This window comes from Opisthocomus hoazin, chromosome 1 (genome assembly GCF_030867145.1).
Source record: "Opisthocomus hoazin isolate bOpiHoa1 chromosome 1, bOpiHoa1.hap1, whole genome shotgun sequence".
Taxonomy (NCBI): domain Eukaryota; kingdom Metazoa; phylum Chordata; class Aves; order Opisthocomiformes; family Opisthocomidae; genus Opisthocomus; species Opisthocomus hoazin.
Genome location: NC_134414.1, coordinates 106,388,353 through 106,411,409, shown reverse-complemented (window position 1 = coordinate 106,411,409; position 23,057 = coordinate 106,388,353). Strand labels below are relative to the sequence as shown.

General features: G+C 40.4%; 1 protein-coding gene across 9 annotated transcripts in view; it reads left to right on the top strand.

The window, feature by feature from the left end:
* The window catches only part of TTC3 (tetratricopeptide repeat domain 3), a 73,712-nt gene that overhangs the window by 6,399 nt on the left and 44,256 nt on the right, over positions 1 to 23,057 (top strand). For 7 of the 9 annotated variants that reach the window (XM_075432078.1, XM_075432094.1, XM_075432068.1 and 4 more), the window contains exons 6-15: positions 672 to 725; positions 3,238 to 3,358; positions 4,330 to 4,415; positions 5,210 to 5,304; positions 7,015 to 7,077; positions 10,048 to 10,102; positions 10,813 to 10,975; positions 11,086 to 11,134; positions 12,217 to 12,340; positions 15,974 to 16,028. In XM_075432078.1, the coding sequence (XP_075288193.1) occupies positions 672 to 725; positions 3,238 to 3,358; positions 4,330 to 4,415; positions 5,210 to 5,304; positions 7,015 to 7,077; positions 10,048 to 10,102; positions 10,813 to 10,975; positions 11,086 to 11,134; positions 12,217 to 12,340; positions 15,974 to 16,028 (865 nt within the window). Of the gene's footprint in view, positions 1 to 671; positions 726 to 3,237; positions 3,359 to 4,329; positions 4,416 to 5,209; positions 5,305 to 7,014; positions 7,078 to 10,047; positions 10,103 to 10,812; positions 10,976 to 11,085; positions 11,135 to 12,216; positions 12,341 to 15,973; positions 16,029 to 16,219; positions 16,316 to 23,057 lie in introns of those variants that run through there. The other 2 variants (XM_075432103.1, XM_075432111.1) reach the window with 2 other exon arrangements.

The following is a 23,057-nucleotide window of genomic DNA, read 5'->3' as shown; positions in this document are numbered from 1 at the left end:
TCATGTACTATATTGATCTTTTGGATTTGTACTTTCTTATGCTCTTTTTGCTGCTTCCTCCTTCAGGTTATCCGAGTGCTCTATTTTCACCTCCTTGTACTACAGGATCCCCCTGCAGTTTTTCCACTTTGTCTCATGTGATGGGTTCTTTGTGCTGTTTCCTCCTCTGGTAGTCTCCCATTTGATCTTTATATGAGAAGGTCTATGTATATACCCATTCCCCTATCTACCTCTGCTTCCCTCTTCTTACTTCCTCAGCCTGTATCTCCTTCTCCATGTAAAAAATTGTATATTTATTTGGAGGAGCAGAGTCAGGAGAGGAAGTACTGTTGTTTTGGATGGTTTTCATTGGATGTATCAGCTGGTTCTTTGGTATGTAGGTAACTGCAGAAGTGGTTAAAGTGGCTGACTTTCCTAACCAGATGTCATAGCATCCATGCATTCTCTATTTCCACATCAACATTTATTTATTTTTCAGCAAAAAATGGTAGGGGATTTGCTACTGAATATAAGAATATTTCCTGAAACTTTGAAATGGACCAAAGCAACTGTCCAAATGATACTACATTCAAGCAGAACAGAAAATGTTGCTGAGTTGAACCTGAGTAGATAGAAACTAGTTATCCGATCTTAATAATTTGGTTTTTATTTGTCTTCTGTCCCTCTTCCAGAATGTTCCACCTTTTATCGGCGGCATACTGAGAATTGGCAGCAGAATAGAAAATGTAAGTTTCTCGAGTTGTTTTTAACAGGAATGCTTATGTGTGAATACAAACATTTTGTTTGTACAAATATCCAAAATTTTAAAATGTTTGCATAAATAAATAGAGTCTGTAGTTTTTGAAATATGTAGTATATAGGACTGGGGTTGCCAGTTGTTGCAATTCTGAGCCACAAAGCGAAATCTGTGTGTGACAGGAATTGTGAAATAAATACTGTCTATGTAAGAAGACCAAAATGAGTGAGAAACCTGGGGGTAGTTCACATGCTGAAACTAAATGGTGTGTCCTGGAGGTTACTACTGCAGTGTGGTGGGTGGCTTTAGGTTGTGCAGCTGGAGCCCAGGTCAGCTCTCCAATATCAGCTTTGGTATCTGCTGGTGGCTTTTGTTGTTACTTTCTCACAGATTTCCCACTTCTTGTTGAAGGCTTATTCCTTTGAGATGTCTCGGTGCTCTCTCTGCCTTCAGTCCTGGAGGTTCCTAGATTCCCTCCCACAGGCACACAGTTCTGTCTCTGTGGTGTGTTTTGCTTTGTCCCCTATTTCTGTGCTGATGCCGGTGTGTTATGCTGTAGGTCTAGGTATGGGCAAAAGGCAAACACTTTATATGTAGAGACAAGAAGTTATTGTTGGTATGATTGAAATCTTCCAGAATTAATTGTTGCAGAAGAGGAAATAAAATGAAAAAACAACTACGACTAAACAGAAAAACTCTTTAATGATAATACAGTTAAAATTGTAATACACACTCTTAGTATCTGACACTTTTCCAGATGTTGTGTTCACTCTTATACTGCTCTTTGGTATCCTCAAGTGAATGGCTTCTGTCTGGTGTTTGTGCACGTGGGGTGGGGGGCATAGTCATCATTACCTGGTGGGTTTTGCTGCAAGAGCTGCTGTTTTCTTCTTCCTCACTCTAGGATCTGCTTAGATTTATTTTTTATGTTTGGTATTGTATTTCTGTACACTCATCTTTGTTGGTCTACAGGTTCAAGTTGCATATGATTTTACTATATATAGTATGTTTTATGTATGTTAGAAACTGCTTTTGGCCAATTTCATGCAGCTCAATTTCAATTCGGCCACTTGTTTATAGCCATTGGTTCTCTAGTGTCAACTTGTGCCCCATCTCTCAATATCCCATGACTGTACTCCTCTAAAGAGCGCTACGTGTCTCCAATTTTCATGGCCTATGCTCTGTCATATTTGGCTTGCACTTCTCTATACTGCATCATTGTGTTAGTCATAGCAGCATTAGCTACTTGGTACTACTGTTTATATGGAAGTTATTGTTGTATCATACAAAAGTAAACCAAATTAGTCGTAGGCAGCCAGTCAGAAGAAAATTGCTATTACAGTTAAAACCGAGCTCTGAGCGGATCAGGACAAACTCAGAGTAAGCCTGACAATTTGCAGCCCTGTGGCCTTGCAAACTCTGTACAAAGCCTGTGGGCTATTACTAGCAATGGCAGTGCTGTATGGTGGGGCTGCAGGGCTAATCTTGGTCACTGAAATGATGCAAAAGTGCTCCTCCATGGAGACAAGTTGAAAATCTTTTACAAGACTCTCAAATAGTGCTACGGATTCATTTTGAATGACTGTGAATGGCTGAGTAAGGATGTGGGTTGAAAACCTGCTGATCCATCTTCATTATCAAATTCAGTGTACAGTGGAGCTATGCTCACATTTGTCAGCTTGTGGTTTCCTTGTGTTTGTCACTTTTTTCCCACTTTCTAGTTTCTGCCTCCTTCTGTAGGTTAACTGCAAAAGCTATAATAAAAGCATTGAAGTTAAAAAACAATATCATAGCTGACAGTAGCAATAGAAGAAGCAGAATGGGTAAAACTGTATGTTACTGCTGGATAATCCAGTTTCTTTATTTTTAATGATTCTTGTCTTAGTCATGTGGGGTTTTTAATTATTTTTCAAAATCTGTAGGCTCAGATAATGTGAGAGTGTGCCAGGCAACGGGCGTTCTTCACTCAGTACCTCTCCTTCAAGTAAAGCTCTGTAGCTCAAACAAGTTAAATTTAGTTTGAACAGAAGGGAAGTCACGACTTGAGGAATTAAATCTTAGCCCTGGCCTGCATGTCTAACAGCCTGGAGAATGTTGGGTTTTTTAATCAGGCATGTCACTTCACATTGAAGCAATTTTGTGTGCAGACATCGAAAAAAAAGTTCCTAAATCAAATTCTATAATTTGAATAGACAAATTACGCTGCCTTGTCTCCTGTAGAAAGAATGACTGTTTTCATTTTGTGAATATGCTGTATTATGCTGTGCTTGAGTTACCCAGATATTTATATTTCTGAGCTGTTGTCTATTTCAAAGGCTAACAAATCAGGAACAGTGGATAGTGTAACTGCTACAGTAGTACTGTTTGTTATATTTAGATGGAATGCTTCCACTGTATTGCCAGTGAGCTGTTGGTTTGTGTGATGTTTGTTCTTTTTAAGACTTTGGTTTTTATAGAAATAGTTACAAATTTTTTTCTTTATTTTCCTTCAATTGAATTAGGGTTTCTTTGATCTAGGGGATGCACTTGATTGGGTCAGATATACAGGTGATGTCAGTATTCTGCAGAGGCTGGAGAAACTTGATTTTGGTTGGATCTATCTTGAAATTTTCTTTGCTGAATGTAAGTATGAACACTTTTGAAGAAAATGGTGAAGAAAGTCACCTGTGTTGTAGTTATGACATAGGAAATGCTTGTATGTATTTCGTTAGTCTGGAAGTAGCTGGAAGAGTGACTGGAAAAAATAGTGTGTGTGGGGGGCGGTTCTTGTTTTTTGCTTATTTGAACCAGCCAATTCTTCCTTGAATCTCTGTATGTGTGTCATATTTGCAGTGCCCATGCTCTTTCTGAACAGGAGTTCAGAACATTTTTTTCACTTTGGTGTCCATTATGAGCTGTATGTGCACCCTTTATTCTTTTAACTTAGGGTTAAGTTGAAAGGTGCCTGAAATACGATTTGAGTCTTTCTGTAACATGTATGGCAGATGATTTTGTCAAAATGTTGAGATGTTAGTTGTATTTCAAAAATTAGCTTATGTAACTCATGAGAGTTACTGTAAGATATTAACACTAGTAGCAGAACTTCTGATAAAATGACGAAAAGCTTCCAGATCCACTGTTCTCGACATATGTTAAATGGCTTGTATATGGACTTATTTTTTGCGTGTACGCATTCTAACTTGCCTGTTGCAGTAATTAACAAGGTGGTAGAAATCAAATTTACATGTGAGGAGAAGAATCTTTTTATAGTTAGGTACCAATGTACAACTTCTTTAAAATACAAATCTTTACAAATTATTTAAAATGCAAATTTTTTTTAAATACAATTGAGTTTCACTTGATTCCTTGAAATTGGGCAGGTACTTAAGTGTTTGACGATCTGCCACCAGTTATTTTGGGCTTACCCAATAATAAATAATTCCTTTTCTACTGAACATTTCACTTGCTTAATTTGTTTCTGTTATTTAGTTGGTATGTTAAATTTTGCTTCCAGTCAGAAAACAAAGCATGATTCTCAGCAGCAGAAGATAAACCCTACTTCTTGTCTTTGATAACTTCTTTACCTATTCCATTTTTCTGAATTTTGTCTGCAGGCAAACGTTACATTACTAAAGTTGCTTTGGAAGATTGTAATTTAGTTGAAGAATTTAAAGCTGTGTCCTGTGAAAACTGTAGGAAGGTGAGAGAAGATATAGAATGTGTTTGTGCTTTTATTGTGCTTTTATTTTTTTGTTGTTGTTTTGGGAGGGAGGGAGTTATGGTCAAAGATTAGAGAAATCACCAAATGATCAAAGGTAAAGGTTTCAAAAGCTAGAGTGAGTAATTGTCTCACATAAATAGTTGACTTCAGAGATCCTGGCCTAATAAACAGAATATTCGTTGTTTATGTTGTCACTGTACAATGGAGAGTGTTCCCCTCATCACCCCCCAAAAAACCTCAAGGAAGGAAAGTTAATATTGATAGAAGATTGTTCAGCTTGGTCCCTCTAACATGGAAATAAGATGCACTCAGATTCTTTGCCATGTGTTCCTTTAGTGTAGATGTTTGGTGTTTTTTCTACAGGAGTCTGGTTAATTCCTGTGTCTTCCTTGCTACAGTTCCGTAGTTCAGGAGCTACACTGAAAGGCACTGAGCAGGAAGGTGGTTGAACTGTGCTGTACTCAGCCTGCTATGCTATTTGACACATGCTCGCTTTTGGTGACAACTATATTAGGGAACCTAGGAGACCTTCTGAGTTAGTCCTGCTTTTTAGTATTGTTCATTGTATTCTTGTCTGCATAACACTTTCATTTGTACACTTTTAAGCTTATTAATTGCAATTAACTAGAAGTATAAAATTACAACTAATAGTGCATATGTAACCTGTTTTTAGAAGGATAAAAACTTAGCTGCCTCTTGTCAAATGTTTTCTTTCTCATTGCAACTGAGTGTAATTACAGTGGTCGCTGAATTGTTTTTTCTTGATTTCACAGAACAGTGAATCTATGAAACAGAAAGGAAATGAGGAATTTTCCCAAGGAAACTTTGATCGTGCTATAATGTCATATACTAAAGCCATAGAGTTTTGGTAAGAACTAAGCTGGTTAACTGCATTGTGTTATGTCATATGTATTCAGTTTATTCAGATTTATGCTGCTTTTATATAGTTTTGCATGAGCCACTGTACTTGGAGGCCAAATGATACTGAATTAAAAAAAAACCCAAAAACTGCATAACACATTTTTTTGTTTAGTTTATTTCTTGTTCCTAGTGGTTATTTGCACTTGTACTGTCCCAAAAGTCCCCTTAGGGTTTAAAGCTGATCTAAAGTGACTACACAGTAAGTATAGTAAACCTGAAAGGAAATAAGTTATTTGGGGTGAACAGCCACTTTTGGGATCATCCCTCCTATATATTCTTCCAGCAGAACAGTATGACCAACTGTTGCAAATGTTTATCTTCTCAGCTATGATGCAGAACTAGTGAACAAGAACAAATATTTATTTTTACGTATTTGCTCTTGGCAACTCTGTATGTGACAGGCTTAATTTCCTTTGGGAAGAAATTAAACAAGAGTTACAAAAAGTCATTTGCTGCAAGGCTTTGGAGACTTTCCTTGGCTCTCTAAAAGGGGCAGGGAGACCGAGATTAAGTGAGAATTTATGTCTTATGTGTGTAGAGCATTTCCCTCCCCCTGTAATCTGCATGTAATGTGAACTAGCTCCAGAACACTGATGTAAAAGTTACTTGTGTTGTAGTTGTGTAAATGCTGCTTTTACTAGTTCTGGTGTCTGTGAAATATGATGAAATGCATAAAGTCCCACCTTTCATAAAAAAAATCATTGTGCAAACTGTTTTATTTTTTCATTTTAAAGTCTGTAGCTTTATAATTGTGCAGTTGAAAGGATTAGCAGTTTGCTGATGTCTTGCTTCAGATTTTATAGTATTATTTTACATAGTAGGATACATTTCAATCTCAAATCCAAGCTGATCTTAGCCTCCTTGAAAAGTTGAGTAGACTGACTTCAGTCAAGTGACTGTCTCTGAGATGATTGAGCAGGCTGCGAAAGGCTCTGCTCAGGGTAGCTGGAGGGGGAGGGAGGAGCAAAATGCAGTGAAAGAGCAAAGGAAATCCCATGGCTTAAAAAGAGCAAAGGGCAATCTTTTGGCTCTTTAGAACTGCTGCTTAGCCTGCCCAGTCAGACAGAGGGTTATGAAAAAATTGTAGATCCGGAAGACCCTGTGATCCAGAAGTGTTCATGAGATGTTTGATTTAATTAGGTCTTCCAAACTGGGGATTCCAGACCAAAATAAAATGGGATATATGTGACAGTTGAGCGAGGTTTTCTGTGCTTCATGCCTTTTTTTGGGTTTTGTTTGTTTTGGGGTTTTGTCTTTTTTCTTTTTTTTCAAACAAAGCTGAGGTTGTAGGGAACATGCTAGCTATACCTTTGCACCATTTGAGGTGTGCTGTGATATGTTTGTCAGAGCCTAGTGAGTTGGGGAACGAGTTTAAATCTCTCTCTGCCTTTTAAAAATTTTTTTTTTAAGTAGGCTGAGAGTGATTTTAATTGTTTGAAAGTTGCACTAGTGGGCTTAAATCTTAGAAATTATTACATAATTGAAACTAATATTCTCTCTGACTTAGCTTGTAAAACAATGAGACTATTCAAGGAAGCTTGTATATAATTATTGGTGCTAGAGAGGTTGCAGACAATTATTGTGAAAACCTTTTTTTCCCCTCAAGTTTTTCAAAAGTAATATACATTACTGACTTTTCATAATTTTTTTTTTTAAGTCCTGCAAACCATCTTCTGTATGGAAACCGAGCTCTCTGTTTAATTCTCACAAGGCAATACAAGTAAGTAACCTCTTGTTTATAATCTGAAATGTTGTAGTGATCTGCATTTAAAAATTGGCAATATACTTAGGAAGACAGTATTGTTAAGACTGAAGTATATAATAATTGTGATATTACTACCTCATAAAACTGATATTAAGAAAAATGAATAATATTAGCTGTATCTGTTGGCAGTATGTAATACCATTTAAAATTGCGGTCGGAGGGTTATACAACAGGAATAATAAAATACCTCAGTGCCATTGAGTATTGTGATTTTTATTAAATCTGTTTAAGAAGAGATCAGTGTGGATATGGGGTTTATTTTCCTGAAGCCAGTTCCTAAGCTAAAAATCTTGTTTATGAGCAACGTGGTTGTATACGTTTTATCTAAAGCAAATCCAAGAATTTATTGTTTGTGTAATTGAGGTCTTAAGGGTTTAATTGTTATTAGTCCAGATCTAATTGTTGAAATAAAAAGAAATAATAACATTATAATTAAAATCGGTATCCACATGGTTTTAGTTTCTCCCATTTTCCTGGTGTTGTGTTCTCCCCTCCACTGCTCCCCTGTGTGGGTGCTGAAGTCGGCAGTTCCATTCCCGTAGCAGTGGGGTTAGAGAGCTGTCAGCGTGCGGAGCCCTCCTCCAGGAGGGAGGTGGTGTTGGTGCTGATGGCTGCTTCTTCCTCGCTCTGGGACCCACTTGAAGTACTTTTGTGTTGCTAACATGCTATTGCACCTTTGCTCTGTCTTTCTTTGCAGCACCCTGTTACATCTGAGCTTACTATACATGGTACTTCCTGTAGATATTACTTTTTATTTATTACTTTTAAAGTCTATTTGTCCAGATTTGGCATGTCTTTAACTGACCATTGGTGAATTGTTTATAGCCATAGTGTCTCTAGTGTTAAGGCTGTGCCCTGTTTCTTGTCAGCTTGTGCCTGTCTGTACTCCTTTATGTTGCACCCTGTGTCTCCATCTCTCAGGGCCTCTGCTGTCATATCGGGCTTGTATTTCTTTAGAGGACATTATCATTCTGGAATCATAAATACCTCATTCTGTATAAATGGTAGTAACAAGCAGCTATTTCATCTAAATCTGTGGTTGTACCACGCAAACATACACAAAAGTAAAGCAAATTGGCCGTAGCTACCCAATCAATTAGAGAAATTGCTGCCACTGTTAAACGAAGTAAAAGCAAACTGCGGGCAGGTGAAGCTGCAGTTCAGGCTGAGCAAGACGGAGAAGCCTCAGTCCTGAGGCTTTGCACACTCAGTACAGAGCTTACTTCCTGCTATTGGCAGCGTAATACAATTTTGTATTACAGGACTATGCAGTGTTCTCCAGATCATCTGCTGGGGAGTTTGTGGCTTTAACCAGGGCACGTGTCTTCCTCCCGTTTTCAGAACCTCATGAGAGGCAGTGGTCGTATTCCATCTCAGGCTTTGATACACGGGACAGGACCTTTCAGGGCAGCTCAGCCTTGTGTCTTGATGTTTTGACAGTGCTTGGCACGACTTTCCTAGCACTGCACCAAGCTGTCAGAAGGTGGCACTGGAGGAAGGACTGGGTGGGTGAAAACAAACCGTAAGGGCACACACTAGAGAACGAAAGAAGTGCTTCATTTTTTTCTAATATTTTAAACTGCTTTTATAATATCTTAGTATCTTTAAGTTCTGTACCCCACTGTCTGTCTTTTACTCAGGCATTCTTGTGTTTGCTTCCTTAGTGATGTGAATATGGTGCAATTTCTCCCATTTTAGTCACTAGTACTGCTGTGGTTTTCTTTTTTACTCATTTCTTTAAACGTATTGCCACATGTCTAAATTCTGCCATTACTACCTGGAGTTTCTCTAATTTGTGGAGGGGGGATTTTTTTATTGTAACTTGCTTTCATTTTACTGAATTATTTTTTCCTGAAATCTCTGAAGAATTTTGTTGTGTAAAGCATGCTTCTTGTCTTGAAATTATTGTCTCTTTCAGGCTTTTCTTTCGTATCCAGCTTTTGTTACCGCAGAGCATCTCATCCTCCTCCTTCAGAACCCTCTGTACAGGCTTTTCTGCTATAATGGTTACAAAAAACAATGGTAGTGACTAGGCAATTTATGAACGCTTTCATGTGAAACGATTTTATTTCTTTTTTACATACTCCTTCGCTTTGTGGAGGTAAAATAGTTAACGCCTCATAGGCCTTTGCAGGTCTCTCAAGTCTTGCTGCAGATGTTTTCTAAAGGCCTCACTGAGTTAGCATGACCCAGCTAAAGAAGGAGGGAGTTATTTGTAAGCTTCCTCGTCTGAAGTAATCCATATGTGACCACTCTTTGTTGCAGTTTACAACATCCTGACACACAGCTGTAGTGAGTGAAGAATAAGTGGTATATCCCAAAGGTATATGAACGCTGTAAGAGTCTGCTTTGAGCAGCACTGATTTCAGAAGAGGCCATCGCTGCTGCTCTGTGTTCTCTCCTGTAGCCATAGGGGTAGTCTGCTTCTCTTCTGACCTGACCAAAGCTGTAATTCCGATTATTCTACAACACCTTGTATATAAAAACTCAGTCAAGCATGTTACTCGGGCTGCAGTTCTTTCTGTGCTTGGCAGTTAATACTTGTACCCTCAAATCTCTAGCTATGATTATGTAACTACCCTCTGATATGATTTCTGTCAAAATGTTTAGGTTTGGTATTCAGACTTTGCTTTTTAAAGGAGTATTTTGTTAGAACCCAGTTAAGGGGTGTGTAAGCACAAATGCTGGAAAACCTGGTAGGTAGGGGGAGGGAATAAATGTCTGATGGGTGAAATAGTTGAGACTGTAACATTTTAACCCAGGTTAGTTTCAGCTAAGAAGTGTTATCTGACCATGCCTTTACACAGGTGAATGAACTGTTCTTTTATTCACTTTGTATTTTTATAGTGCCTTGTACGTCTGGTCTGTAGACTTATTTGAAGTATAAATAATAAATATCTCTTCTTTTTCCTTCCCTTCTCTAAGGAGAGCCCTTGCTGATGGAAAAAGAGCTGCTATTTTGAAGCCTAATTGGCCAAAGGTTAGTTTCGTGTACACTTCAAAGCTGTCTTTTGTTGGTACTGTAAACCCAACATAAGAACCCAGAGTCTTAATTACAGGTTTGATGCAGGTGGGTGTGACATGTTCTCATCTGTGTTTAGCGCTAATGACAGTAGAATGAACGCAGTACCTTGTGGGCTAAGAATCCTGCTTTAGTCAGCCAAGTACATAGTTTGGTTGTATTTTTATATTTAAAGTGTTATTTTGACATGCTTATAAGTGTTGTTACATGGTGTTCTGCATGTGTAAAGACAGAAGAAAATCTTTATTACATTGTTGTGTGTAGCTATGTTATCACAATGCTTTACAAAGAATATATGTAGTCCTTACAATAAAGCAATCCTGATTAATGACCAACATGTATTTCCCAATATTCTTGGCCTAAAGAAAAGTAAATAAGGGATAGTTACAAAATTGCAAAGTAAGGGTTGAGATTAGGGGGAAAAAGCAAATTTTCTCTTTTTCAAAGCCATAGGCTAGATACTGTTCCCAGTGAATTATTTTTCTGTTTCAGTGTGCTGAGTAGTTGAAAACTTTGATTATTTATCATTTGACCTGAAAAAGGTGGAGTGGATAACTTCTGATTAGGTTAAATTTTACTTTGTATTGTCTACTGCAGCTGTTTTGGATATAAATTGTTTTCTTATTTGTGTGAATGAATGCTTGAAATTCAAACTTGTGTCTGTGTAGGGTCACTACCACTTCTGTAAGGCGCTGTCATTACTGGGGGAACATGAACTGGCTTTGGAAGCTAATGAGAGAGCTCAGGAACTGTGCAATAATATTCTTGATGGACTTAAGGATCTTATTCAACAAAACGACAAGTTAAAGAAGACATTAGAAGAAATCAATGGTAACATCTGATTTCAAGATCTACCTTGAATGTAGCAAAATTCCTTCAATGCTGACTTTCCTTTGAAACTAATTCCCTTTCTGCCCGCCCCCCCCCATAATTTTCTATAGGTATTAAACAACATAAACAGAAACCAAAGAAGTCGCTCTTTGAGAAAAGGTAAGCAAGTGTCAACTTTGCTTTTTTTTAATTAGCAATGCTTAGTGTAAGATTGAAGTAATACATAGCGCAGATATTGCTTAAATTTTGTTATCTATCATTAAATAAAAACTGAAATAATAAACTTATCAGAACTGCAACCGGAGTGCAGCCTAGGAGTAAAAAGAACTTTTATGAGCTAAACAAGCTATCTTGAGATGTGTTCCGCTTCCAAGCAGTTTCTTTCAGCATGAAGTTTTACCCGTGTTGGAAATAACAGGGAACAGTTACATTTTCATGTTTTTTGTCCTCCCAACTTGAAGTACTTCGCTGTCGAGGAAATTTGGTGCCTGAAAATGTCAGTGCAAGCACACCCACTTTTTTGTGTTAACTTTGCTATATAAAGTTCGCTAGGAAATTAAGCTGATTTGAAGAACTGAATGGTAGCAAATGCATTTTGGCAATGGTAAAAGTGGACGTATACCCTAGTTTGTAGGAACTTGGTTTTGCTACGTCTGTTCTGTGTTTTTGCCTTGCCTAGAGAGAGTAAGAGACATTCCGTATTGACAGGTTTAGCTAAGTTACCATATGTGCCGTAACTTTTGTATTAAACATTTTTCTGAAAAATCTTTTTGATTTTTATTCATCTACTTAGAACAATGTGTTATCTGTCATTCAAAAACAATACAGTAAGTAAACGACTAAACAGGATTCTGTAAACCTGAAAATTCTGGAGGAACTTAAATTTATTTCCCTTCTATACCACACAATTAAAATGTGGCCTTAGGCAAGATTGCTTTTTTTTAATTGTCATTATTATTATTTAAAAAAAAAAAAGTGCAGTAATTCAGTTCCTGTCCCTTTATAGAAAACGGTGCTTTTTTGTTCTATTTTTGCATAGCCTTGGAGTGTGCAATTTGAAGGTATAAAAAATGTGTGTTTGATCAAATCCTTTAAATATGCTTATGCCATTACACTTCTGTGATGGGTAGACTTCTTGTATTCGTCTTTCATTCATGTGATATGTGCATGGTATGTGTCTTAAATACGGGGGAAAGGTATTAACAATGGAAGAACTAGGGTTCTCTCTTTTTACTTATCAGAGACTGCAGTTCTTCAGAATCTCATTTAATGATCTCTCAAGAACAAAAAGAACTAGAAAAAGACAGAAAGAGAACACAGTCTGATCCGAAAGATCATAATTGTCATCAAGCACATGATCCCAGGGTAAGTTACACTACCTCTGACATCACAAGACTAACAGTGTGTTGATTTTCATCATCCTGGAATGCGTTATGTAATGGTGTGGCTGAAATTTTGCAGCCACTGTGTTTTAATAATTGTGTGCTTCCTCAGGCAAATGCACTTTTCCTGTGAGATTTAACTATCAAGTCTATGTTCAGAATTTTGCATTTGAAAGGAGGTGGGAGATGGTTGCTTGAATGAGAAGGTGGAGGCTGTGTGTTATGAGGAGAGGGGTCTCGCTGGGCTTACTGAAAGTGAGTCTGAAGTCATCTTTGATTTGATTGACTGTCCAGTCCTGCCTGTCAGTGTGCATTCAGATGCAGGCTTCCCTTTGGCTTTAGGAGAGGATTCAGGTAACGTGTATTGGTGTAATGGAGTTCAGTGGAAGATGCTTCAGCTTTTGCTATACTGGAGCATTGTTTTGCGCTGATATTGTGATGTTAAGTTATTTGTGTGGTTATAGACCGTTATTTTCATGCTCTGTAAACAGATTCCGTTTGTATGGGAAAAACATTGGTTACATAGTATGCTTAACTGGATTGTATTTAAAACTAGGGTTTTGTGGGTCTCAAATGCCTCTTTGGCTTGTGTGTTCAAAACAAGTGTGGTATGGTGCTAACATGCAAGGTGGACTTACATTATCTTAGTAGCCCTTTGTAATTCTTTAGATTCATTCTTTCAATTTTAAAGTTTACAAGCACAAATATTCTACTAGAGTAACTTTTTTGGTGAGGAAGGCTTGAAAGAGAAAGTGAAGCTGCTGTGGGGGAGATTTAGACTGCTTAAAGAACGACTGCCAAAGGTAGCAGCAGAAGTGGTTTTACTGAAGTAAGGTGTTGTAAAAGCGAGGCTTAACAAAGTCCGATGGCAAGGTTCTGCTGCACAGAGGATATAATGACAGAATTACAGAATGTTAGGGGTTGGAAGGGACCTCTGTGGGTCATCTAGTCCAAGCCCCCTGCCAAAGCAGGGTCACCTAGAGCAGGCTGCACAGGACCTTGTCCAGGCAGGTCTTGAATATCTCCAGAGAAGGAGAATTCACAACCTCCCTGGGCAACCTGTTCCAGTGCTATGTCGCCCTCAAAGTGAAGAAGTTCTTCCTCACGTTCAGACGGAACTTCCTGTGCTTCAGTTTGTGCCCATTGCCCCTTGTCCTGTCGCTGGGCACCACCGAAAAGAGTCTGGCCCCATCCTCCTGACACCCACCCTTAAGATATTTATAAGGTACCCTCTCAGCCTTCTCTTCTTCAGGCTAAACAAGCCCGGCTCCCTCATATAGTAATGATTCAAAGTTACCAATATAAGATCTTAATGCCCTGTGATACAAGACTGTGTGTGATATTGGTCATTTACCAAAGATCTGCAGTTGGTAAGGGGTCTCTCAGCCTTGAGGAATAGCCTTGAGAGGGGTCCCAACTCAAGGGGAGATCACCGCCATGCTGCCAGCTACTTGGGAGGGAGAGCTCAAAAAAAGCTCACTCAGGCTGTCACATTTATGGAATAAAGTGGTTGGCTCGTAATCAGATTACATGCAATGGAAAAGGTAAGCGTGAGACTCCCTGTACCCGTGACTTCCTTTCTTCCTTGACCAAATTAGTTTTGGAAGAACCGTCTGCTATTTATGTGTTAATTGCATGATTAATGTTCTGGTTTCCAGGCTCATATACATCAAAGCTCACTGTGTCACCCTCTCCCTGTGTGAGTTTTCAAAGAACAGGTTGGAACTAGAGAAGTTCATGGCCTGGTCGTGGCCTAGGCCTTTACCTCCTTTGGAGCCTGAACCAGACTACCACTAATTTGGTCAAGGAGTTGAGTGCATCCATCACAGAAGCTTAATAAAGTAAACTTTGTTCTCTGTTCATGGCTGATTTTTGTTCCTGAAAAATAATTAAACTAAGGATACATATTTTGTGAAGGCTGACCAAAGAAATCCATCAACAAGAGCCTCTAATTCTGCCTTTTGGAAGGTTGTTTAACTGTTGAAAGTACAATGGCATACTGTGTTGTCATGGTTTAACCCTGGTAGGCAGCTCAGCCCCATGCAGCTGCTTGCTCACTCCCCTCGGCAGGATGGGGGAGAAAATTTTGAGGATGAAAGTGAGAAAACTCATGGATTGAGATAAAGACAGTGAACAGACAGAGCAAAAGCTGCGCACACAAGCAAAGCAAAACAAGGAATTCATTCACTACTTCCAGGCAGATGTTTAGCCATTTCCAGGACAGCAGGGCTCCATCACGCGTGACCATTACTTGGGAAGACAAATGCCATCACTCCGAACGTTTCCTTCTTCCTTGAGCTTTATATGCTGACCATGACGTCATACGATATGCGATATCCCTTTGGTCAGTTGGGGTCAGCTGTCCCCGCTGTGTCCCCTCCCAGCGACTTGTGCACCCCCCAGCCCACTTGCTGCCAGGGCAGCATCTGAAACAGAAAAGGCCTTCACTCTGTGCAAGCGCTGCTCAGCAATAACTAAAACATCCCTGTGTTATCAATACTGTTTTCATCATGAATCGAAAACACAGCACCATACAAGCTGCTATGAGGAAAATTAACTTTATTCCAGCCAAAGCCAGTATATATGATTTTATTCCTTAAAAAACAAACACACACCCCAAAAAAAGTGCAAAGTTGTGGATTTTATTGTCGCATAACTTGTTTTAGGTGGGTTTCTCTAGTGGATGTCAGTGGAATTTCCCAGCTGTTGCTGTCTTAGTGCCTGTCTCATGTCCAGTATCACAGGGAGCCTGTAAACCATTCCAGTGCATAAATTTTCCTGACTGGTGTGGTTTGCTAGATGCAAGCAGGCTGTGACAGTCCTGCTGTAACAGCATGGAATTAAGAATTTAGTAACCAACCTGAAGTTTGCTTATAGACAGTTCTTTCACACTAATTATTAATTTAAAAGAAACATATTTACCTCTTTCTGATCATCTTGACCATCATTATTGTAAGCTAGTTAATAAATTGTTTGTTATAATGTAGCCTATAAATTGTGTTATAAATAATCTGTATAATACAGAAATCAGGATGATAAATAATATGAATCTACTACCAAGGTCAAAACAATTTAGCATGTACATGTGAAAAAAACCTTTCATGTTTTACAGGAGGGCGGGGCAGCAAAAAAAGGTGACGTGTTAGTGGGGAAAATGAAACCAATGTACAAGGGCAAAGGGAAGGGAAGGAAATGAAAGTTAGAACTTGTTGAAAAATGATCTATAGAACGCACAAGAAGCGCCTAAAGATTTCTGATGGTCCTATGAAAACTTTCATCTACTTTTATGCTATGAAAATCTTCATAATGTAGGCTTGTGTAAATTTATCTTTGCTTAGGATGGATGTTACTGCAAAAAAGGCTAATATTAGTCAGACTGGTAGATAATATAAATTGACAGGGTTTGGGTGAAAAAGTATAAGTGTACAAATATACTTTGATTAATGAAACTATTTTTCTTTACCTCTTGATTTGGGACACAATATACCGTATTATCATTGTGATTTCTTTGTTTAGATTTTACCGGTTTAGGTTTTTTCTTTGGTTAAATTTAGTGAGTAATATCTGTTTATTTTTTGCTATCTGTGTAAAACCAAACTAACATATTTGTCATTAGGTGACTGACATCCAAAGAACGGAAAGCAAAGGTTGGCCTCTGGAGTTTCTACCAAGTGAGTTCATTTTTGCTGTTTATCAAGTTCAAGTCGGTTTCCTTTGCTGTAGCTGTTATTAATAAGCAAAAGTATATCTAGTGTTATTTTCACAACAGTAAGGTATCATGTTTCACTTCTTATTAGTGTGCAGTTACTTAGATACTCCTACTTTTCTGTATTTCTGTCTTATTTCCTTGGTGCTTTTGTAGTTTGACTCTACATGGATGACTTCAGAATTGAAACTGGAACTAAAAAGCAGAATGCTGAGTCAAAGGCTAAAAATGGTTTCCCTCCTTCTGAGATAGGTATGGGATTTAAAAGGATCTAAATGTAAGAGAAGTATGTGGGTATGAGTATTTTTAATATTCATAATTCGTTTGTGATTACTAAAAGCTGCATATAGATCTGTAAGAAAATAATCCTGTAGTTAGAAAGGAAGGAGGCCACAAAATATTTCTGAGAGTGGATCTCCAGCTACAAACTTTGAGATGTAAGTTGGTGTGATTCATTGGTTTAGTTTGGTTTTTTTAATTAATAAAAAAAAACCCCACAATCTTTTAATAGAGACAACTCCCACCCCCTCAAAACTTCCACAGTGCCAGTTACTTTTCTGTGGTGAAAGTGAAATCTTTTTCTGAATTTTGCTTGGGTTTTTTTATCACCTGCTGTAACTAAGAAAGCATAAGCTATTTCCATGACATTCTGAAATTGTTCTTATTTATAATGCTTGTATGGAATACTGCTGCTGGATCTGGACCAGCTGCGTGCTCATGTTGTATTCTAAAGTTGTGACCTCCAAGGCAGTGGGTTGTTCTAGTCCTGACCATGAAACAGTCTGAAGTCCTTGGTGTCCAGCTGTGCTGTTCTGTGGACTTCACATGCTCAAATACTTAGCTGAATAGGTGTTGAAAGTTCAGAGCACTTTGAAATTTGATTTTAGGAAGCCAGTGAAGATACATTACAAAATATTATTTTTAAATGAGCAGTAGAAGTGATCTTGCTTTTGTGGATTTTGGACATAGGTGAAAACATTGAAGAATTACAGGATGTATTGGGAGATGGAAAATGTGGGAAAGGTTGCAAAAGAGTCAGGATGAATTTGTTGAAAAGATGTTATGTGGTAGGATAATTTAAAAAAAGAAGAAACTAGTGTTGAAGGAACTTATTGCAGAAAGTGTAAATTGGGGAGGTGTTTTAGAAATGGGAAGTCAAACTCTGGAAGACAAATCAGTTTTGAGGAACTACATGCAGATGATGTGAAGGGGCAAAATAAGAAATGCACAGAGGCCATAGGGAATTTTGAATGGGTTTATAGCAAGTGACAACTAAATGAATCCAGATGTTTTCGTGAGTGAGAAGGTGTGGTCCAAATACAATCATAGAATGCTTTGGGTTGGAAGGGACCTTTAGAGGTGTTGTGTTATAAGGGATGGAGTAATTTGGCAGAAAGTAAATCCCCTTGCTTTCTAACTCTCCTCACCCGAGTGGGAGGCTAGGTGCGGCTAGGTTTAAATTCTGGGTGATACCCAATTTGCCACTACCAGTCCAGTCGCGTTTAATGTGTATGTTAAACTACCACGATTCTGGATACACTAATAGCTGCACCTTCAGTCTGCACCTTCAGTCCAGTCGTGCTCATGAACTGGCACGGCTGCTCTCTAGGGTTTGGTCACGTTCAATGAGAAACTGTGACAACTGGCTACCTCAACAATGCAGTTTTATTTGTGCAACAGATGTCTAGGTTTTTTGAGTTGCCGGTGATGGTGACTGTCTGCAAGAAAGCACGTGCAAATATGATGTTATTAAGTATAAAACGCGTGAAAAGGTTATAAATAATACAGCCTGGCTATAAACGTTAGGGAGTAACTCTCTAGAGAGATTTCTAAGATTCCCGAGAAAAGTGCTTAGTCTGAGTCTCACCCAAGGCGTCCCAAGGGGGCGAGAAGCAAGGCTCAGCCGGTCGGCAGATCCCAGTAGTCAGAGGCAGTCTGAGGTGGAGTTTCTCTTGACTTGCTCATGGTGGTATCTTCTCCCCAAATCCCCTACTTCCCTGGCGATTTTTATATCCTTTCTACATTCAAGGTGGAGTTTGAGTGACTGTAGTCATACATACCTTTTATCGTGATTGGTGTAAAATTCTCTCGCTTCACGTTTAAAGGTATAGTTTACAAGAAATCGAGGACGCAGACTCAAAGAGGAGTGGTCACACCTCAAAGGCGGGTAGCCTTCAGGGTGGAGGTGTGTTTTGGTATTAAAATGATATTAAAACGAGTAAAGTTCATGAGAGGATAGCACTTTGCCAAGGCCTCGAAAACCTGTTGGCTCAGGGGACCAGATGAGCTGCTTATCAGTTCAAGAGGACCATCTCTTCCCACTTCATCATCACGGAGCACGGCCACGAAGTCTCCACTCCGCTCCACCCTCTGTGGTGTGTTGCAGGGAGCTGCTGTGTTTGTGGATTCCTCGCATGCCTGCTGCAGCTGTGTCCCATCCTCAGAGCTCTTTTTGAATTTATGCTTTTCTTCAATGGGTGAACAATGCTACATTTTTCATATAAACATTAATTTTCAGATGTAAAACCTTAATTTTACTAATAATTCCACAAGAGGTCATCTAGTCCAGCTCTCCTGCAGTGAACAGGGACATCTTCAACCAGACCAGGTTGCGCAGAGCCCTGTCCAACCTGGCCTGGAATGTTTCCAGGGATGGGGCCTCCAGTACCTCTCTGGGCAACCTGTGTCAGTGTTTCACCACCCTCATGGTAAAAATTTCTTCCTTATATCCAGTCTAAATCTGTCCTCCGTTAGTTTAAAGTCATTGCTCCTTGTCCTGTCACAACAAGCCCTGCTGAAAATATTTTCCCCATCTTTCCTATAGGCCCCCTTCAGGTATTGGAAGGCTGCTCTAAGGTCTCCCCGCAGCCTTCTCTTCTCCAGGCTGGACAGCTCCAACTCTCTCGGCCTTTCCTCACAGCAGAGGTGCTCCAGTCCTTAGATCGTCTCTGTGTCCCTCTTCTGGACCCATTCCAACAGCTCCATGTCCTTCTTGTGCTGGGGGCTCCAGAGCTGGACTCAGGAATCCAGGTGGGGTCTCAGCAGAGCACAGGGGCAGAATGACCACGCTTGACCTGCTGGCCACGCTTCTCTTGATGCAGCCCAGGATACGGTTGGCCTTCTGGGCTGTGAGCACACATTGGTGGCTCATGTCCAGCTTTTTGTCCACCAGTACCCCCAAGTCTAGGGCTGCTCTCAATCCCCTCATCCCTCAGCCTGTGTTGGTAGCAGGGGTTGCCCTGACCCATGTGCAGGACCTTGCACTTGGCCTTGTTGAACCTCATGTTGAACCTCATGAGGTTCACAGAGGCCCACTTTTCAAGCTTGTCCAGGTCCCTTTGGGTAACATCCCGTCCTTCTGGCATGTCAGCTGCACCACTCAGCTTGGTGTGATCTGCATACTTGCTGAGGGTGCACTCAGATCTCACTGTCTATGTCATTGATGAAAACATTAAACAGCACTGGTCCCAGAACGGACCCCTGAGGGACACCAGTTGTCACCGGTGTCCATATGGACATCGAGCTGTTAACCACTACCCTCTGGCTGCGACCTTCCAATGAATTCCTTAGCCACTGAACAGTCCACCCATCAAATCCATATTTCTCCAATTTAGAGAGAAGGTTGTGAGGGACCATGTCGAAGGCTTTACAGAAGTCCAGATAGATCACATCCGTAGCTCTTCCCGTGTACACTCATACAGTCATTCCATCACAGAAAGCCACTAGGTTGGTCAGGCAGGGCTTGCCCTTGGTGAAGCCACACTGGCTGTCTCAAATCACTTCCCTGTCTTCCACGTGCTTTAGCATAGCTTCTGGGAGGACCTGTTCCATGATCTTTCCAGGCACAGAGGTGAGGCTGACAGGTTGGTAGTTCCCAGGGTCCTCCTTCCCACCCTTTCTAAAAATGGGTGCAAAGTTTCCCTTCTTTCAGTCACCAGGGACTTTGTCTGACTGCCATGATCTTTCAAATATCATGGAGAGTGGCTTGGCAACGACATCAGGCAATTCCCTTAGGACTCTGGGAAGCATCTCATCAGGTCCCATTGATTTATGTACGTTCAGGTTCCTCAGATGGTCAGAAACCTGATCTTCCCTTACAGTGGGAGGGGCTTTGCCCCTCTGGTCTCCATCTTGCAGTCCATCAACTGGGGGGGGAGAGGGGGCGAGGAGAGAGGTTACCAGGGAAGACTGAGGCAAAAAAGTAGAGTACCTGAGCCTTCTCATCTGTTGATGTGAGGTTGTCATTCTTGTTCATCAGGGAGGCACGCTTTCTTTAAGCTTCCTTTTTTGGCTGACATAGCTGTAGAAGCCCTTCTTGTTATTCTTAGCATTCCTTGCTGAGTTAAGCTCCAGCTGCGCCTTGGCCCTCCTGACCCCATCCCTACACAGCCAGGCAGCATCCCTATACTCTTCCCAGGACACCTGTCCCTGCTTCTACTGCCTGTGCAGTTCCCTCTTGCCCTTTAGTTTGATCAGCAGGTCTCGACTCAGCCATGCTGATCTCTTCCCTTCCTTGCCTGACTTCTTACACCTGGGGACTGAGAGCTGCTGCACTCTATGGAAAGCGTCCTTAAAGATCTGCCAGCTCTGTTCTGCCCCCTGTCACTGAGGACCATTTCCCAGGGGGTCCTACTGACTAACTCCTTGCAGAACTGGAAGTTGGCTTTCCTAAAGTTTAGGGTCCTGACTATACCCTAAGGGCTATGAACCCCACCAATGCGTGATCACTGCGGCCCAGGCTGCCTCCAGTCTTGACAGCACCGATGAGCTCACTTGCATTGGTGAGCATCAGGTCCAGTATTGCATCCCTTCGGGTAGAGGTGTTGATTACCTGGCTTAAAAAGTTATCCTCAGTGCATTCTAGGAATCTCCTGGATAGCCTACCTTTCGCCGTGCTACTTTTCCAGCAGATGTTGGGGTGGTTGAAGTCCCCCAGCAGGATGAGAGACTGCAAGCATGAAGCCTCCTGGAGCTGGAGGAAGACGGCTTGGTCAGTAGTCTCCTTTTGATCAGGTGGCCTGTAGCAGACATCCACGACCAGGTTCCCTTTGTTGCCTCTGTCTCTGATTCTTACCCACAGGCTTTCGACCTGCTCGTGACTATTCTTCAACGACAGCTCTTCACATGGTATTGATTTCTCGATGTAGAGGGCAATGCCTCCACCCCTCTTTGCTCGTCTGTCCCTTCTGAACAGCCTGTTGCCATCGATAGCCATGCTCCAGTCATGGAATTCATCCCACCAAGTTTCAGTAAGGGCAACCAGGTCACAGCTTTCTAGACGCATGGTAGGTTCCAGCTCTTCCTGTTTGTTTCCCATGCTGCGTGCGTTTGTGTAGAGGCATTTCAGCTGGGCTGTTCGCTGTGTCACCTTCGTAGAAGAACACCCCTTGTTTCCCTTGGGGTATTTGACAGAAGCTTCCTTGTTGGCTCCTACTACCCCAGGGGCTCCCAGCTCATCTCCACAAGACTCTGACTGTGCTGCAGTGTCCCCAACATGTCTCTGGGCAACAGGCTGAGGGCCCATACTAGCACCATGTCCCTCCAAACATTGTGTATCACCCCATAGTTTGTCACTGGCAAGCCTGCTATGTTCCCCCTCCCCCTTCACATCTAGTTTGATAGTAATAGAGTCTGACAATGTGTCATAAAACAAAGCTTTACTGAGGCAGTGGAAAAGATGAGCAACTACGCACCCATACGGCAACCCATCCCATCATTGATAGCAAACACAGGATTATAAGTGATGCCCTGGCTCTGGTGGACTGCTGGGGACACTTGGTGTCCAGGTCAACTGGCAGCAAGACCAATTCATGCAAATGCCTTTTGAATGCAGGTAAGAGTTGTGCTACCCCTTGGCTCCACCAGCGGTAGCGGGATTTGAGAGAATTGTACTTTATGTGAATAATGTGGGCAGTGTCCTGCTGCCTGTGTTGGTTGGGGGCAGGGTGTCTGCAGTCTGGCTGTTCTGCCGATACTGGTCAAGGGCAGGGTGTCTGCAGTCTGTCTGCGCTGCTGGTAGTGGTGAAGGGGCAGGGTGTCAGAAGGATAGATGATTAATTTTAGAGAGGTTGAGGAGGGAAGAGGGATAATGAAAGGCTAAATGCTGGGAGAGAACTAAAAATTCTTTTAGACTGAAGAGGTCATAGGACTATGAAGTGCTGTACTGAACATAGTAACTTAAAAAAAACCTGTGCTGATTCCATGGTGGTTTTTTTTCCTGTTCTGCCTTCCTTCTCTCCCCCCCATACTTATTATGTCAGTACTGATGTAGAAGAAAATATTTGATTTGGCTTTAATTTGAAGGGAGGAGTTATGCTCTGAATGACTAGCTGATATAAGTTTACGGTGGGTGGGGAAGAATAGCTTTCTTTTTCTTAGCCTTTGTTCACTTAAAGGCTTAAGACTTCCAGCAGATCTAGTGTAAAGGAACTTTATGCCACTGTATCTTATCTTGAAGTTACTGTCCTTTTTAATTTCAGTTTTTCTCTGCATGTACTATTTTTTTGAGCATGTGTACATTTCTGTTAAATATCTTTGTTTGCTCCTAATGGGAATGTCTAGCAAAAGCAATGCTACTTCTACTAATATTTTAAAATGTTTGTGGGGTAAGTGAATCGTGTTTGCTATTCAATTAATATCTCTCTAAGTATTTTAACTATAATTTGGCAGGATTTGCTTGTTACTTTTAAATAAAAGTATTTTTAAAAAAATCTGAAAGTAATATCTTTTAAAGTTGGGTGGTGTACTGGAGTGGTAGTTTCTGTAGGAAACTTTTCTGAAATAATTTTTTGTTCAATGGCTTTTAAAATTAGATCATTCAATGAAAAACAGTGCTGATTTTTTCTCTTGATGGTGAGAGGGAGGGCTTGTATTCATTATCTTCATCAAGTTTTTGTTTTGAATGATAGCTTGGTTCCTTAAGGGAAAGGAACATATATATAATGAAGAAAATGTAATATATCTCTCTCTGAATGATTAAATGATGATAAGCTTG